The sequence below is a fragment of the Clytia hemisphaerica genome, unplaced genomic scaffold (genome assembly GCF_902728285.1).
Source record: "Clytia hemisphaerica strain Z4C2 unplaced genomic scaffold, Clytia hemisphaerica genome assembly, whole genome shotgun sequence".
NCBI lineage: Eukaryota > Metazoa > Cnidaria > Hydrozoa > Leptothecata > Clytiidae > Clytia > Clytia hemisphaerica.
In genome coordinates this window covers 408,514-427,422 of record NW_027104374.1, presented here as the reverse complement: position 1 = coordinate 427,422, position 18,909 = coordinate 408,514, and the positions used below count along the sequence as shown (strand labels likewise).

At 35.8% G+C, this 18,909-nt stretch overlaps 3 protein-coding genes across 3 annotated transcripts; 2 read left to right on the top strand and 1 right to left on the bottom strand.

Annotated features, from left to right (window-relative positions):
• Positions 1-597: 597 nt before the first annotated feature.
• LOC136818755 (dual specificity protein phosphatase 18-like) lies at positions 598-9,723 on the top strand. Its single transcript, XM_067074992.1, has 5 exons — positions 598-755; positions 6,697-6,813; positions 7,574-7,634; positions 8,282-8,466; positions 9,633-9,723. Exons 1-5 carry the CDS (start codon positions 653-655, stop codon positions 9,680-9,682), a joined length of 516 nt encoding a protein of 171 aa, XP_066931093.1. The 5' UTR covers positions 598-652; the 3' UTR covers positions 9,683-9,723.
• Positions 9,724-10,151: 428 nt separating this feature from the next.
• Positions 10,152-11,900, bottom strand: LOC136818773 (uncharacterized). Its single transcript, XM_067075012.1, has one exon. The coding sequence runs from the start codon at positions 11,898-11,900 to the stop codon at positions 10,152-10,154; it is 1,749 nt and encodes a 582-aa protein (XP_066931113.1).
• A 5,173-nt stretch (positions 11,901-17,073) lies between these two features.
• On the top strand, positions 17,074-18,807 carry LOC136818772 (uncharacterized). The gene has a single exon (XM_067075011.1). It carries the CDS (start codon positions 17,074-17,076, stop codon positions 18,805-18,807), a length of 1,734 nt encoding a protein of 577 aa, XP_066931112.1.
• The last annotated feature ends 102 nt before the right edge of the window (positions 18,808-18,909 follow it).

The following is an 18,909-nucleotide window of genomic DNA, read 5'->3' as shown; positions in this document are numbered from 1 at the left end:
GTTTAAAAAGTTCTCTAGCTCTTTCTTTTTGTACATTTTGCAGAAAAAAAGTTTGAAAGTAAGGCTAGCATACCAAGCTGGATACATTTGTGAAATCTAATGTGAGAAAATCATCATTAGACAAGAAATTCAGACAAAATGCTTATAATGTAACAAAATTTTCAATTGGAAATATCTTTTCAAGACTGTCCCCAGAAGAGCTGAAATTAACATAAATAAGACTTGAGTCTCTTGGCTCCACTGTGGTATGAAAATCCTTTGGAGGCACGTGGAGGCAAGGTGGTTTTTTTGAGGTTGAAGTTTGAAAATTTCCGGTGTCAACATTAAATTTCTTATACACAACACGTCTTTTGCATCTTTCTCACAGCTTGAAACGTCATAACGACTTATAATTATCAATTAAGTTGAAGAGTTTGACTCTCACAGGACAGTTTTAAGTCTCTTTTGGGAATTAAATGAGTGATTTTCGATAAGAAATGTAATAAAAATGCTTCGAAAAATCATTTAATGAGGGAAGGAGAGTGAACAATAATATCATTACTGCGGACATAGCTAGTACACAAGAAATTGGCAAAATTCAGCTCATTGTGTTTCCAGTGTCTATAATAATTCCATGGTTTTGCTGATAGATTTGCCTTTAACTTTATGAACCATGAACCTTGTTGCAGAAATTTTTGATAATCTATTTCTGGGAAGTGCCGCTGCAAGAACTAAGTCATTTCTCAAAGATAATGACATTACATTGGTGATTAATGGTAAAGCTATTTTTTTAATTTATCTTATCATTCAGTAGTTTAGATTTAAAATAGTGCGTGAGATCTGACCACCTACTGCTACCTTTCCTATGTCTATTAGATTATGCTCATCATAGTTTGGGTGCATCTCACTACTCAAGACTACTACTGACTAGTAGATAATCAAAAAATCTGTATTTTTTCCACCTAAACTAGAGCTTTTTTCCACACTTCAACATCGATTCCTGATGGATGAGGACACATCAGCTGACACTTCCATAGAAGAACATCCCAGTCAAAATTTCGACGATCTCCGATGCTCCGAAGCGAAATGTTACGGTTTCGAAGAAAACATCTTAGTATGTATGGCATGTGAACGTTTTGTACATTATAAATGCTCCAGACTCCCACCATACCAAATTCAGGCTTTTTTGAACGCAAAAGCGAAAAGAAATGGACGATGGACCTTCTGCTGCAACAACTGTGTTGAAGTACCGAAAGATCTCCCTGCTCTTTGTGGTGCAGTTGAGGACGACGACTTTACCAAACTAAAAAATGATATCTCAGAGCGTGATCGTGCTATCGAAGTATATGACGATAATGAGAGGAAGTTAATCAAGTCAGTCCAGACACTAAAGTCCCGTAATGCAAAACAAAACTCAAAGACAAGTCAATCGAGAGATGTACTGTCGAAGAAATGAACGATAAAATCCATGAGAAAATCACCGAACTTGGTGCAACCATGAAGGCGTCAATTATTGATGAAATCAAAGCGACACTCTTGAGTGTTGAAAACCAGATGGCTGAGGGTAAAGCAGTCGTATGCTGATGTGGTGAAAGACCCTTCACAGGATGAGCCCAATACTTCGATCAAAGAGGTGATTAAAGAAGCTCTGCGGGAAGAAGAAGCCGAGGAAACGAACAAACAGAAGCGTGCTTCAAACATTATTGTTCATGGAGTACCAGAACAAGATGCCAACACGGACAGGAGCTGGGTTGAGGATCTCATTAAAACAACCCATTCAAACGTTACCATTAAGCGTATTGCCCGTTTGGGTAAGACCTCGAACGATAAGAAGCGTCCCATTCTGATCTGCCTCTTGAACGAAGACGAGAAATTCAATCTGCTTGGAAATTTACCAGCTCTGAAAGGGAATGAAAAGTTTTCTGGAGTGAGCGTTACTGAAGATCTTACACCTGAAATGCGTAAGAAATTGCGCCTACTGTCTATTGAAGCTAAAGAACTTAATAAAACCGAAAAACCAGCAACAGAAATATATCCCGTCCGGGGTGATTCAAAAAACGGCTTCACTGTCAAGAAGATACCACTCAGAAAACCGTCAACCCCCAACCAGTCACCAACAATGAAGAATGTCTCCTTCTCGAACAACCTAACGGAGACAAATATCATCGACCAACAGGAGCCAACTTTGCTCAAAAAGAAAAATTAATCAAAGATATGAAAGTTCTGTATACAAATCCCGATCAGTTGACTTCATTTAAAATTAAGGAACTACAGTCCATGGCCCATGAGGAAAAGCCTCACATCGTCGCTATCTGCGAAGCGAAGACAAAAGTAGGTACGTTGAGGGAATTACATGAATACGAATTCGATGATTATAAAATTGCTAGTCAAGTTAACTTAGACACATATCAAGGGCGTGGCGTTGTCATACTTGTTCACACCTCGATAAAACATTTAGTAGCCGATGTCAAACCTCCAATCACTTTCAACGAAGTATGCATGATTGAAGTACAATTATCTGGAAAAGATTTGCTTGTTGTCGCGTGCATCTACCGAAGTCCAAGCAGTTCTACATCATCAAACGAAAATAACAGCAACCTGAATTGTCTGATCAAATCTATTGCACTGAACAACAAGTATTCCCACAAATGTTTGCTAGGAGACTTCAACTTCCCAACGATAAATTGGGAAAATTGGACAACCCCACACATAGAAGATAGTAAAGAAGAAAAGTTTCTAGATGCTTTGAGAGATGCATATCTTCATCAACACGTTGACGAGCCAACTCGATGTCGTGGAACAGATGACCCATCTCTAATCGACCTGATATTGACAGGGGAAGAAAATCAAATAGTGAATCTAGATTACTTAAGTCCACTTGGTAAAAGTGATCATAGCTCGTTAGCATTCAAATTTGCTTGTTACGCTCACCCCAAAAGTGTACAGACAAGATATATCTTTGCGTCGGCCAATTTCCAATCGATGAATAACGATCTTAGCTTAAGAGACTGGAAACAAAGTTTCAAGAAAGCATCTGTGGAAACATCAGTGGATGATCTTTGGAAAACTTTCAAAGAAGCTATACTCGACCTCAGAAATAGGTTTGTACCACTGAAAGAAGTAGGTAAACAGCTTTTGGAAGAATAAAGGCAAAATCCCTATAAAAAAGGACCTGCGAGATGAAATCAAGAGAAAGAAATTGCTGAATAGAAGGTGGTTAAGATCTTCACCTCTCTACCGAGATCATCACCGCGCCAACTATGTACTCGCAAGGAATAGAGTAAATCGAATGCTGGTGAAGGCACATCGGGCATATGAGAAGAGTATCTGTGACAAATCCAAAGAGAAACCCAAGATCTTTTGGTCTCACGTAAGAAGTAAACTCAAATCAACAAGTGGAGTTTCGCCACTTCTTCAGAACCCTGACGATAAATCGTCTCTTAAAAATGACGACCACGAGAAGGCAAACATCTTGCAAAAGCAGTTTTGTATTGTCTTTACTGATGAGCCAGAGGGTGAATTACCAGACTTCCCTGCACGAACAGATAAGAAGATTAGTGATCTATTCGTCACCGAGGAGATGATGAAGAAACAGATAAAACTGATTGACACCAACAAATCCTTTGGTCCAGATGAAATTCATCCCAAAATGTTGGTAGAATTGGTCGACCACGTAGCCGAGCCTTTGGCGATCATAATGAATAAAACCTTGTCGTGTGGAATCATACCGAAAGAATGGAAGATGGCTTACGTTTCGCCAATTTACAAGAACAAGGGTGCTCAAAATCTAGCAATAAACTATAGACCAGTCAGCCTGACATCAGTTGTTTGTAAATTGATGGAATCATTTCTAAGGAGGCATATCATGAATCATCTACAAGATCAAAAACTATTGTCAAATAAACAATACGGCTTCATCAGTCACCGATCAACAGTTACTCAACTCCTGAACTACTTGGATAAGTGCTGCGAAAGCATTGCTAATGGTAAAGTAGTTGATACGATATATTTCGATTTTGCTAAAGCCTTCGATACTGTTCCCTACCGTCGCTTGCTGAAGAAACTTGAAGGATATGGAATATCAAGTAACTGTCTACGATGGATAGAGTCTTTCTTGACAGACAGAAAGCAACTCGTAAAGGTCGATCAAGCTCGATCAAGTACAAACTCCGTTGTAAGTGGTATTCCTCAAGGAAGTGTCCTTGGACCACTTCTCTTTGTTATCTATATCAATGACCTCCCGGACAACGTCATCTCATCTATTTTCCTATTTGCCGATGATACGAAGATAGTCAAAGAGATCAACTCAATCGAGGATTCTTTGACAATCCAACAGGACATCAATGAACTGGAAAATTGGTCGAGAAAATGGCTTTTAAAATTCCATCCAGATAAATGCCATGTACTAACTCTCGGGAAATTCGAGAACATCATCCATGCACACCCATACTCGTTAGATGGAAACCAACTTGAACACGTTTCCCTTGAAAAGGATCTAGGTGTGCTGATCGACTCCGATATTACCTTTGAAGAGCACATATCGAAACAGGTCAAGAAAGCAAACTCAATTCTCGGTGTGATCAGAAGAGGCTTCGAGGAATTATGTCCCAGGACACTTTACACACTGTATACCACCTTTGTTCGACCTCATTTGGAATATGCTCAATCTGTATGGTCACCTAGATTGCGTAAGCACGTCAACCTACTTGAAGGGGTTCAAAGGCGTGCAACAAGAATGGTACGTCGTCTACGAAATTTAACATACGAGCAGCGCCTGCGAAAACTGGACTTACCATCTCTTGAATTTAGGAGACAATTTGGCGACATGGTTCAAATATACAAACACCTTCACTTCTATGACAAAAATACCATCGTCAAAAAGTTTTCTCGCCGAACTCGTCCCCATCGTAAACATGATTACGAATTGATCCCTAATTTCTCAGATGATGGATTAAGGGGTGTGCAAACAAAATCATTTTATTATAGATGCATATCGGCGTGGAACCAGCTCCCAAAAAATGTTGTTAATGCTAAGTCAATCAAAGCATTTAAAGAAGAACTGACTCAGGCATGGATAAAGCACCCGTTACGTTACGATTCAAGATCACTTTTGTAATCATTATGTAGATAGACCGGTTTAGAGGCCCTAGTGTGCCTGGACTGTAAATCCTTTAATAAATAAATAAAATAAATAGTTTGACTGTTTGAACGTTTTCTATTCCTATCCACTTACTTGCATAAGCCTAAAAAAGCTAACATTGCAAATTCTGACTACAAAACAGTCTGAATTTAGATTGGAATCAGCCCTAACATAAAACGTTGTGTTTGTCTAGACGTTACTGATCGATAAAATCGATTATCGATTAAAATCGATAGCTAATCGATAATTAATCGATTGAATAATACTGAATAGACCTTTTTTCAAAGAGGACGTCCTGTTGAATAATTATGTAGTCCAGCCATAAAAGCAATGATAGAGCCATGCATAATTACTGTATCATGCATATTGTAATAATTATGCATGGTTTTATTATTGTTTTTCTGCTGGACTACATAATTATTCAACAGGGTGACCTCTTTGAAAAAAGGTCTATTTAATATTAAATATTGATTAATTAATATCAAATTTAATATTAAATATAAATTAAAAACGATAATATAATCGATAGCTAATCGATACTCACAATTTTTTAGCACTCAATTAAATTATCACCATGGATTTTTATTCGATAATATCGATTACAGTGTTAATAATTGATAATATTGATTAACATCTACATAATCGATACCTCAACCCTATAGATTTTTAATCGATAATATCGATGAAACTTCTAATTGATATAATCGATATCTTATATCTGATCGATATAATCGTTACTCACAATTTTTTAGGTGTCGATTAGCTATCGATTATCGTTTTTAATCAATATTTAATCAATCGCTTAATTATCAATTAGCTATTGTCTTTAATCGATAAGCGATTTTATCGATTAGTAACGTCTGGGTTTGTGTTTGTGTTGTTTGTTTTGTGGCTACTTACTGTAGTAACCATCAATTGGGAAACAATTTTTTTTCTGGCAGCAAATCCCAAGAAGTGTAAAGTAGCTCTTTCTTGTCACTTCAATTTTGTTAACTTTTACTACAAGTCCATAAGATAAACCTCTGCTCCCGCCCGCCTTCAACTACCACTCCCAGGGACACTCGGTTTCGAAACAACGGTATGTGCTGCGCAAAATCTGCTTTTCAAAATCGTACCCTTACAGTGCAGCTCATAATGGTAATGGCTGAAAAGGTACCATTTCAGTGCATTTTCTCTTGATTTACCCAACCCTTTGCGTGAAAGAAGAAGCTTGGGAAATTTTCTGTTTCAAAGAAAACTGAGAAAATTATTCTTGTCAGCTGTAATCATCAGACAATAGAAACTTAACAAACGAGAAGTAAAAACCTTTCTTTTTAATTTGTTTTAAAATTCGACCCTTGCAGTGCATTCTCACAGACACACACTCTTACAGTGCATTTTGAGATGCTGAAAACCCCACCCTTAAGCGCGGCACATGGCGTAGGCCAGATCATATATAAGTGCTCCCCCCGGGCTACCACTACATCAACTTTTAATCTCACTGACAATCCAAATAATGTTTACTGATTTGGACTAAACCGAAATTTTGATGAGATGTGGGAAAAGGAAACTAATGTAGTTATTTTATAAACTTTTAGCTGAAGGAGACAATCCATCTTTGGCAAAATGTTATGTAACACAGTACAAAATCAATGCTAAAGACCACCCTACCTATAATCTATCACAGCATTTTGATGATGTTGCTGATAAAATAAGTAAATCACATTGTTTTTGAATTGATTTTATATTATAGTAATCCTGAATACATAATTGGGTTGATTTGGGTGTTTTACAAAAACTATAAGTTTGGTTTGAAAAACAACAAATCACACAAATGAATTTAATTTTAAAAAGTGATTTGTTTCAAAAAACAAGACAAAGGTTTTTGAAAAAGACACCAGTCTAGTAACATATAATATAGTATCTCAATATAATCTCCAGTTGAGACAAAAATGATAGAACTTGAATTATATCAGTTTTGTGAAAATATATTCAGCAGTAGAAATATTATATCAAATAAAAAATTGAAACAAATTGCAGAAATTGGAAAATGAAAATCAGAAATGAAGATGAGAATTTTTTCGTAGAATTGGTATCACCATTTTCATAAAGAAATATGTTCAGTCTTAAAACGTGATCAAAAAATATTATTTCAAAAAATTTGGTTTTAAACTTTTGTCTGATTGACTAGAAAAACCCCGGGCCTTTTTTATATTTGGTTAAAACCATCCGTGGTTAAAACTGAGTATAAACAAGTATAAGTCAATTAGTGAATTTTCTTTTTCATTATTCATCTTCACTTTCCAATTTTTCAAGTTTTTTTTATTTAATACACTCCATTCCATTCCTCCTCAACAAAACTAATTCAAAAGTTGCGGTCTTTTTTGTTTCACCTCCAGATTATTTGGAAACTACTTTTAGTAACGGTTAAGAGTTTTTTCTTAAATTTAATCTTTCAGTTTTTCATTCATTCAGAAAAAGAAACTACAGAGAAGAATGGGAAAGTTTACATCCATTGTATTGGAGGTATAAGCAGGTAGGGTAATGTAACCATCATTTTTCGTCCCTAATCTCCCAACTTTTTCCTTGTGAATAGCAAAATCGAGATCTTGAATATAATTGATAAAAGTCATTATTGTAGCGAGTAGTTATAATTTCCTCACTATATCTATAATTTAGGTAGTATGATCAGGTATGATAATACATGCATTTTTTTATAAGAATACACTTTATAAATAAATGTCCAATGAAAATGGCCAAAAACTTAAGAATATGCTAAGAATATCACCATCATGGAATTTGGCAGATAAACCTAAGAATTCCATTTTTAGAGCATGCTCAATTATAAATTGTCAATTACCCCCAAGTAAGCCTCACTCCTTTCACAAAAATGACATTCTATCCTTGAGACGTATGTACTTATGTTAAATCTAGTCTGAATTAGGATCTTAACCTAAGAATACTGTAAGAATATTTTAGAATGATTTTCCCAAAAAAGTTGAGAGATGAAATGGATTTACACCATTCTTATAAAAAAAGCGTGTATATAAACTATAAATTTGACGAATTCTTTGTTTTCCAAAAAGTAGTAGTGGCAAAAAAGTGAAATGAATGAAGTTTCCAGGGTTTACTTTCAAGTAAAAAGATCTCTAATTTTCGAATCTTTTTGTTTCCCCTCAACAGGGCTCCTTCCCTGACCTTGGCGTACTTGATGAAGCATGAAAAAATGACGTTAGTAGATGCTCACGAACTTGTTAAGAGTAAACGGACGTTCGTACGACCGAATCTCGGTTTTTGGAAACAATTGATTGACTATGAATTGAAGTTGTTTGGTTCAAACACAGTCACTGTAATGAACCACGGGAAAAGTAAGTTTTCAAATACTCTTGTAATATATCTTATCGTCAACATGAAGAATATGAGCAATCTGATTGGCTAAAAACGCGTACATAAATGCTATATTTCTTATTATTCAAGTTGACGATAAACCAGATATCACACTTTAACTTATAACACTGTAACTCGTACCATAATGGATATATTTTTCTCGCCTAAAGGCTCGGAAAGTATGACGAAATATCTGAACTCGAAAAATATATCGCATATTGTACTCGGTACCGTGCGATAACTATTACTTCTGAATGTTACGGTCCAAAAGAAAGGGATGGTTTAAAGAAATTATTAATATGATTGGAGAGTGGGTTTACAATTTAATATCTTCGGGTGACGCAAGAATAGTAGGGTTATTTAAACAGAAGCGTTACGGGTGCCGAACTGTGCCATCGGATCGGCTAAACTTCTCACCTTCATGATTCCTAAATATGGTTTTTCAAAGCTACACACGTGTCGATCCGCAAATATAGTATAGGGTTGACCTGATGCTGTTTCCGTACTGTATACGTGTTCGTAAAGTCGGAATGGAATACACTCTTCTCGAGATGCATAAATTTATTGTTGTCCTCGTTTTCAAACAGATTTTATTGCTATAAAATTACATATTCACAATGATAATTGTGTTGTTTACACCTCATGAGACATTTTGAAATTCAAGTACTTTTGTTTTAGATATAATGTTTGCCTTTTGGGAATTTAAATTGGTTTAAATGTATAATTTCATAGCAATGAAATACAATGAAATCTGTTTGAAAACGAGGACAACAATAAATTTATGCATCTTGAGAAGAGTGTATTGATTTATAGAAATGTTGTCATTGATACAACCCTTACAATTTAATTTCTGGAATTGAAAAGTCTATAGAATCGCTTTGAGAATTGATATTGTAATGTGTATATCTATTAAATGGATGTCCACTGAAAAGAATTCGTCCCAAATACATTTTGACAAAAATAAACTATCTAGAATTTAATTTCGACACTTATCTTCTACGGGAAGACGATTGAAACTCAGGAAAATCCCACTTATATAGAAATGTTTACTTTTTCGTTACGAAAATAGAGCGGAGGAGATCAAAGCTGTAGAATTATTTTTATTAAACCGCTTTCCTATCATATATCTACTTTTTTTACGTTTCAGCTGAGTATGCAAGTGTTTATGCAAAAGATTATCAAAATATGGTGACCTGAGAATGCTAGCTGTGTAAAAAGAAAACATCACAAAATTTGATCCGACAACATTGTTCTTAAAGGTCAAGTAATATTGATATCTATAAGGAAATGTAAGAAATACAATAATAATATATCATTGTGTGTAGATATCAGATATCATATTCTTGCTTTAAAATTTACATGTGAATATACCACCTGTAATATACTTTTAAAAAATGTTACATAAAATTTTACATTATTAATTTCTAGTGCAGTTGGTCCTAGTTTTGATCTCATGCAAAGATAATTATTATTTCCCAAAATTAGAAAATCGAATTAATTTCAATAAGTCCTTCGTAAGTCTTTATACTACTCTTAACTTCTATATTCAGGAATATTGTTTAAAGTTTCTCTCAAAGCGGTGTATGGGTATAAAAACATTTAGTAAATTTATTAAAGTTATAAAATAACTAAATTATTTGTTATTAGTTAAACTAATTAATTTTATCTATGCCGCTTTCTCAGTTCGATCAGCGATAAATTTGTCGACTTGTCCTTCCACAATGAACATGGGTACATCACCTAACGTACACAACATTGTATGAAATTCACCCAAATTGAATTTCTTACCCAAGCTCTCTTCTACCTTCTTACGGAAACTCTCAAACTTATCGAGGCCGTATTGATAGGCAAGAGACTGAGCCGGTAGCGAGATATACCGGTCGACTTCAACTTGGCATTCTAAGGCATCCATTACACAATTATCTAGCATGAATTGGTAAGCCTTCTCTCTCGACCATCCATACAAATGGAGACCAACATCCACCACATAACGACAAGCTAATTCCATATCTCTTGAAATATTACCAATATAATCATAATCATCGTCATAAAGTCCTAGATCATGACCGATATGTTCTGCATAAGTAGCCCAACCTTCATGATAAGCTGACTTCATACCAACGTGTGCCGGTAGATCCCAGTATCTCAATTCATCCGCGAAACGTCGGTAATCACGAAGGTCGGATTCTGCGGCAAGAGCAAGTTGGATATGATGACCTGGTAAAGCTTCGTGAAGAATGATGGCTGGAATGTCATACTTTTTTCTGCTTTTTGGTGAATATGTGTTCAAAATGAAGAGCCCTGGTCGATCTTTCTCTAGATCTCCTGCAATGTAGGCTCCTGCAACATATTCTTTCTCGATTTCCACGGGTGCTGGAACGATTTTGTAGGGCATTTTTGGAAGCTTGGAAAAGACTTTCGGCAAAAGGCTGTAAATGCGTTCACTTTCCTTTTCGTAGACTTCCATCATCTCTTCGCGTGATGAAAAGGAGAATTTTGGATCTGTTCTCAGGTATTCGATGAATTCACGTCGTGTACCTTGGAACCCGACTTTCTTCTGTTGCTCTTCAAGTTTCTTTGTCAGCACTTCAAGTTTTTCGTATCCTGACTTGAAGATCTTTTCGGCGTTCATGTCAGAGCCAGTGTGGAATTGTACGTATGCCTCATAGGTTGCTGGTCCGTTTGGTAGTGTTCCAACGCCAATCCCTGGACGTGCTTTTGGTACGTATTGGTTGCGCATGAAGTCAGAAAGGCGTTTGTAAGCAGGTAAGGCGTAATCTCCGATAACTTCTTTTGCTTCTTTGACGATTTCGGCCCAGTCTTTATCGCTCATTCCAGATGGTTTGGTTTTGAAAGGTACAAACAGGCCAGATTCGGTGACAGGCTTTTGGCTGACTTCTAACAATGAATCGGGGTACGGCTCAACAGTTTTGATGTAAGCCGTTTTACCAAGACGTATTCCTTCAGTCATCAGTTCGATTGTTTGGCTGATTTGACGTGGGAAATGACGAATTCGAGCCAGAATCTTCTGAAAGTCATTCTTTGTCTCTTTGAGCATCCAAGATAAGAGAAGGGGGAATCGGATGTGAGGCCCATCGATCTGGTTCAAAGGGCAGAGATAAGTCTGATGGGTCAATCCTTCAAGAAATGTTTCAGTATCATGCTGAAGATAATCTAAATGAATTTGACATTCATTTGATGGAGGGGTTTTCTCGGCCAATTTGCGGATTTTGTGAGCTTCTGCTAACCATGTTTTGGCATCATCTCTACGTCGAAGATATCCGTTTAAACTCATGTCCATTAATCGGTCATCGTGTTTGTGCTCTCCAACGAATGTGGCGAATTCCGGAATATCTAATAAACGCCAACTCCAATAATTGTCAATTGTATTATTTAGTAATTCGTTTATGTCCATCTCGAGCTGTGAACTGGATGACGTGCTTCAATTTGTTTAAAACCAATCAATAGATGTTTCCTTTTTATAGTAAGCTGTGTGACCTGATATTGTTTACTGTAAAAACACGGTTATGTAATAGGTTATTTCATGAATACATCTAAAACAAGTTGAAGCTGGGATGTCAAGTTATGAAAGAGGTCCAGCTCTCTTCGCATGTGCGCTCTCACACGATGTAAAAATACTCAATCACTTTGTGTCTGGAATACCCCTGCCGTTTTTGCAGACGACTTTCAAAAAAGTTTCAAACTTTTTGGACCTACCCCGGTGGGGTGGAGGTCCTATAAATTAACCTGTGTTCGTTCGTTCTTCGTTCGTTCGTTCGTTCGTTCGTTCGTTTGTTCGTTCGTTCGTTCGTTCGTTCGTTCGTTCGTCCGTTCGTCTGTTACCAACTTTTCTCAGGATTGAATCATAGGAATCTTTTGATTTTTGGTAAAAAGGTGCAAAATGGTAATGGCCAAAATGTAACGGGCCCGATTTTCAAAAAAAAAAGATTTTGAACGCTCACGTAGATATCAATTATATATGTGTTAAATGCATAACCAGGTAGGTCCATAAAATCCATCACTTGTCGATTTCTGAATTACCTTTATTCACTTTTTGTCCAATATTTTCGTCTATTTCAGATTGAATTTTTAAACTGTGGAAGATTGTATGTGTATGAAATATTTAGATTTTCTAGCGGGATTTGAGTTAAATTATATATCTTTGAATTGATCAACCTGTCTCTAAAGCTCCTTCCAGAGCAGAAGTAACTATTTTTAAAATAACTATGAATTTTTTAAATTGCATTCAGCTGTTCTCAAAATTTAATGATTTCATGTTCTGCTTAAACAGAGAATTAATTTTGGCAAATGACAGTGTAAATAAGTTCTTCCGTTTTTTGACTATTTGAAGTGGTTAACCCCTTCGGTTATTGATGAAAAATTATCAAAAATTGATTTCGACAAGTTGTTATTTTGGCAAATTCTCTGAATTCGTCAATATTATTGCTCGTCAAAATACGTTTGCCTAAGATGATCTAGGATTGATATGCGGATTATAAATTAATTTATTACATATTCATGATTTAAAATTTAGCATCATATTTTATTTATTTTGTATTATTTATATGGAAATGATTTTAAAAATGAATTCGCAAGCAAAATAATATTTTTATAAATGTCCCACTCACTGCCATTGGAAGTTTTCGAGAATATCTTTTTTTGCATGATATAGTTGACCTAATCATCATTCCTGTTTACACCTGATTAGCATTCCTCTTGGCTTCTGATGCTCATCCTCTAGTGAAAAGAGTTTCTCATAGTATTCTTATAGGAAGTATATCTAAAGAGGTAGCTCACTATAAGAAAGCCAAAAAGCTTTTGGTGAAATAATTTGAAGTCTGTGTCAAAAAAGTATGTTTTTTTATTTTTGGTCATAGCTTTCTAAAAAGTGGTTGTATAATAAAATATTTAGTATCGTTGGAAAGATATTCAAATGCGTTCATATTTTCCGCTAATTTTTTTTAAATACTCTCAAGAAATTGCTGAAAAACGAGGAAGCTAATTTATTGGTACGGATAAAATTTTTACTGAATCAAAAGCTGAACACGACTCGAAAAATGAATGCGTTCGGTGAATAATTTTATTTTCGTTACGACATTCAAAGAAATATACAACATGATGATTTTAAAAATGAATTCACAAGCAAATAAGATTTTCATCAATATCCCACTAACTGCCCCTAAAGATTTTCTAGATTAGCTTTTTTGCGTAATGACCTGCTCGTCAGCTCTGTTCACACCTTTAGCTTTCCTCCTGAGTATCTCACATGATTGCGGTTTTTTGTTACAGAAGGATAATACGTATCAAAATGTCAAATGAAAATGTCACGTTACAAAGATCATAAAAGCAGCAGGAAACCAAGGCTAATAGTAAACCTCTTTTCCAAACTTAAAAAACTTGCAAAACTACTTTAAACTTCATCAAAACGCACAAACTTTGTTTTTTTCTTATTTTCACATTTATATTTTGCCGTATTGGTTGAAAACTCTGAAACACCCCCCCCCCCGCCCCCTGAACAGTATTGATCTTTCCTTCTAAAATGTGAGAAGTAATTGACCATCGAAATATAAGATTCCATTCCCTCAGACCAAATTTAAGGGCTCTGGTCATGGTGAAAAATCAATTTCAGAATTTGAAGATAAAACCTTATGTTTTCACTTCTTTGACATGTTTAAGAACAAACTGCTTTTGAAAAAATGAATTTAACCGGGGGGGGGGGGGTACTAGGGCAAAATGGGTTACGTGGATGCTCCGCTGGCCAGGGTACCTTTTTTAACCTCCACGAGTCCCAGGTAGGGTCGCAAAAACACCAAAATAGAAAAATCAGTCCCTCGTAGGGTGGCTATTTTTGGAAAATTTGGGAAAAAAGTAGAAAATTTGAGAAAATTTTGGAATTTCAGTCCCATTCAGGGTCACTTTTTTCGCAAATTTCGAGTCCCACGTAGGGTCCATTTTTCGAACCTCAGCGGAGCACCCCCGTCGGTCGACAAGGGTAGTACCCCCCGGGGAATTTAAGTAATTACATCATGAGTAATTAAAGAATAAGTGTGGCATGGACCTTAATAAAACGTCAAAACGACGCTATTCATATACTTTTCACAAAAAAAAGCCTTGGGGAAATCATTTTATTGTTTCAAACTTTTTTTAAGTTAATGACAAATAATTTCTTTATTTAGATTTTTTCGGAAAAATTTTCTATTTGGCTACATCCCAAGTTATAGCTGTTTTTGTATGGAAATTTAGTGGAGAAAATTGCCAAAAATGAGGTTTTTTGGAGATTTTAAAGGAAAGATACTTCCACAAAAATTTTCCGAAATTGTATTTTTAGATACTTAATAGATACATCACCTGACCCAAAAAAAATCCAAAATGTTTGATTTTTACCGAGATTAGGGCTTTGAAAGGTGAAATAATCTTAGTTTTCTTCTTCATTTTATTTTTTCATTTCAAATTTTCGATTTTTAAATTCTAAAAAGGTAGGTTTGACAGGACATATAAAAAAAGTTATACATTAATCGAAAAATTGGGTATGTCCAGAGACCTTAACCTTTCAAAATGAAAATTTTTCAACTTATGTTGGCGAAAAATCAAATAAGTTTTCTCAAATTCTTGCCATAATCATTGAAACAGGGGTGAAGGGGTAATCTATTGAAACCAATCATAGATTTGTTGTGAATAATAAATTTGTAACTTGACCCGAGTTAGATACATATGTTTATACACTGGGATTTAGCATGCATCTGTTAACGTCTATAACATCTTTGAAAAATACCATGTTTACGTTTTAAAGAATAAAAGTTTATTCGAAGATGTTTTGATTATATTACATGCTTGAAGCCTTGTATCAGCTGGTATACATGGTCCTGTTGTTGATCGGAATTTGATGAAAAATTAAATTGACAAAAGTTCCCTGAGCGACGAGCTTATCATAATTAGGTTTCGAAATACACGTGTTTTTTTTTTTAGAACCCAGTTTATAAGTACATTGAAGTACATTGAAATTCGTCGAAAAATTAAGAACGTAAGAACATGCCCAGCCTCAGTTTGGAAATTTCCTAAAATCGAGAGTCAAATATTGTCCAAATTTTACCAATTTTAAGTGCTCTTTATTTTGCATAATATTGTCGATCTAGAGTAGTCTGAAAAAGAACGCATTTAAGAACATTTTAGGCTGAAAATTTCTAAAAAAATAAGCACATTCAGACTCAGCCAAATTTTAGGTATTCTAAAAATGCATTTAAGAACAACGTATACGTCAGCAGTGAACATACGAACGCCCTATACTAGCAAAATCAAAACAAAGGCCAAAAATAAAAAATAAAAATTTGTTTTGAAAAGCTGGCCGTGCACGATAAAGAGACCACGGTTTAATCTTGATATGCTAGAAATAAGGAAATAACCACTTGCGAAAATGCTTCCTATCTATCGAAATATTTCAACAACTAGCATCATGTGGATATTCATGGGGGCCACCCATATTTTAGGACCCATTTCAAGGGTTTCATTCAAGGGTCATCTTGCATCAATTTAATCCAAATAGTCGGATAAGCAAATCCCCACTGCAAAATATTGTGCTACTTTTTCCATCCCTACTGAATTTTCTGGCTAGAAAACAATTGAATTCAAATCCCTAGCCATAAAAACATGGGAATAACATGGGAATATCAATTCCCATTGAGTTTTGGTCTGTTATTTCTACCCCCACTAGCTGATAAAATCCCACCGGGTCTATGAGAAGGGGGTGTAGATGTAACTAAGATCTGTATTTCAACATGGCGAGAAAAACTTGAAATTTTGAGAATTCAAAAATAGATTTATAAGCCACGAGTGGAGATAGAAATACTCACTCAATAAATACAGTTGATTTTCCCATCCCCATAAGCGTTTTTAGTTCATTGATTTCGCGCTACACTCAGTGCCATAACATATTGGCAATTTCGGCTATTTTACCATTATTCAAAAATTGAAGTTCGAGAATGTCAATTTCGGGCTTTCAACTTGATTTCATCGAATATTTCGATCTGGGAGGGATTTATTGGTTTCTAGGCTATATTTCAGGCCCTATCGGACCATTTTTGAACTTTTGGATACTTAGATCCTAAGGTCCTAAGATTTAAGTCTAGCGTTAAAACTCAGAGTTAAAACTCTACCCTTCTAGAGCACTTTCAAATCAATTTATTATAAAATTTCGTGGGGAACTTCCCTTTTGTGCCAATTATTTTAGAACTGATTGTAAAAATTAAAAAAGGCACAGAAAATATACTTCGAAGGGATATGGCAATATTAAATATAGTCATTCTAAAAACAATAAATTCAGCAATAAATCCATTTATATCGGCATACATGAACTCACTAGTCCAAATATTATTTCAAATTTTGAGTCAATAATGCAAGCCTTGTCATGTTATTTTTGCAATGAAAAACAACAAGAGGGTAAAGGGTCTGACAGACGTGCACAATAAAGTATTGACAAGGAGGTCATCAGAAAGATAAACCTCAAGAGACGAAGCATTTAACAGAGAAGCTTTTAAAAGAGGTACGTCTAGCAGTTAGATCTCTGACACATAGAAGTACTGAAATTTCAAAAGATGGATATAAATGAACTACTAAACAATACAATTGACAATTATTGGAGTTGGCGTTTATTGGATATTCCGGAATTCGCCACGTTCGTTGGAGAGCACAAACACGATGACCGATTAATGGACATGAGTTTAAACGGATATCTCCGACGTAGAGATGATGCCAAAACATGGTTAGCAGAAGCTCACAAAATCCGTAAATTGGCCGAGGAAACGCCTCCATCAAATGGATGTCAAATTCATTTAGATTATCTTCAGCATGATACTGAAACATTTCTTGAAGGATTGACACATCAGACTTATCTCTGCCCTTTGAACCCTACTGACGGACCTCATATAAAATTTCCAAGGCTTCTTTCGTGGATGCCCAAAGACACAACAGAGGGTCAAGAAAACATCAAACGACGCCTTCGCCAGTTTTCCATCCAAATCGATCAAATGATCGAGCTGATGAAAGAAGGAATACGTTTAGAGAAGACAGTTGCCATCAACGTTGTTGAATGTTACCCACCAATGCTGTTAGAATTCTGCAACAGACAAAAGGAGGAATCAACTTTATTTCAGCCATTCCAGGATAAACCAACGAAGTTGTCTGATGAAAAATGGAGCAATTTTGCTGATAATGTCAATCACTTGTTGACCACACTTGTTCTTCCCGCGTATGAAAGACTGGCTATTTTCATTCGTGATGTCTATATGCCAGAAACAAAACCAGGTCCTGGTTTACCACCTGAAGTTTATGAATCATACGTTCGTTTCCATACCGATGGAGCTACTACTGCTAAAGAAATATTTGACTTGGGAATGGAGAAACTGGAAATGTTGAAACCGAAACTTGAAGAGCAACAGAAGAAAGTCGGTTTCGAAGGAACACAGCGTGAATTCATCGAATACCTGAGAACAGATCCAAAATTCTCCTTTTCATCACGCGAAGAGATGATGGAAGTCTACGAAAAGGAGAGTGAACGCGTTTACAGCCTTCTACCGAAAGTCTTTTCTAAGCTTCCAAAAATGTCCTACAAAGTCGTTCCAGCACCGGTGGAGATTGAAAAACATTATTGTGTTGGAGCTTATGTCGCTGGAGATGTGGAAAAAGACCGGCCAGGGCTCTTCATTTTGAACACATATTCACCAAAAAGCAGAAAGAAGTACGATGTATCAGGAATCATTCTTCACGAAGCTTTACCAGGTCATCACATCCAACTTGCTCTTGCTGCAGAATCAGACCTTCGTGATTACCGACGTTTCGCTGATGAACTGAGATACTGGGATCTACCGGCACACGTTGGTATGAAGTCAGCTTATCATGAAGGTTGGGCTACTTATGCAGAACATATCGGTCACGATCTAGGACTTTATGACGATGTTTATGATCATATTGGGAGTATATCACGAGAAATAGAATTAGCTTGTCGTTATGTGGTGGATGTTGGTCTTCATTTGTATGGATGGTCGAGAGAGAAGGCTTACCAATTCATGCTAGATAATTGTTGTTGTGACGAGTTGGAGCTTCGAAATGAAGTCTTCAGATATATGTTTCTTCCTGGCCAAGCATTATGTTATCTGTTTGGGAAAGATAAATTCCTTGAGTATCGTAAGAAAGCAGAAGAGAGTCTGGGTGAGAGATTCAATGTGGGTGAATTTCATACAATGTTGTGTTCGTTAGGTGATGTACCCATGTTCATTGTGGAAGGACAAGTTGACAATTTTATCGCTGATCGAATTGAGAAAGCGGCATAAATAAAACAGTCTATATTTAATTACCGAGTTTGTAATTAGTAAAAAAGTAGTACAACAATTCTTTGACCAAACTTTGTTTTAAAACAAATTGAAGAAAGGTAT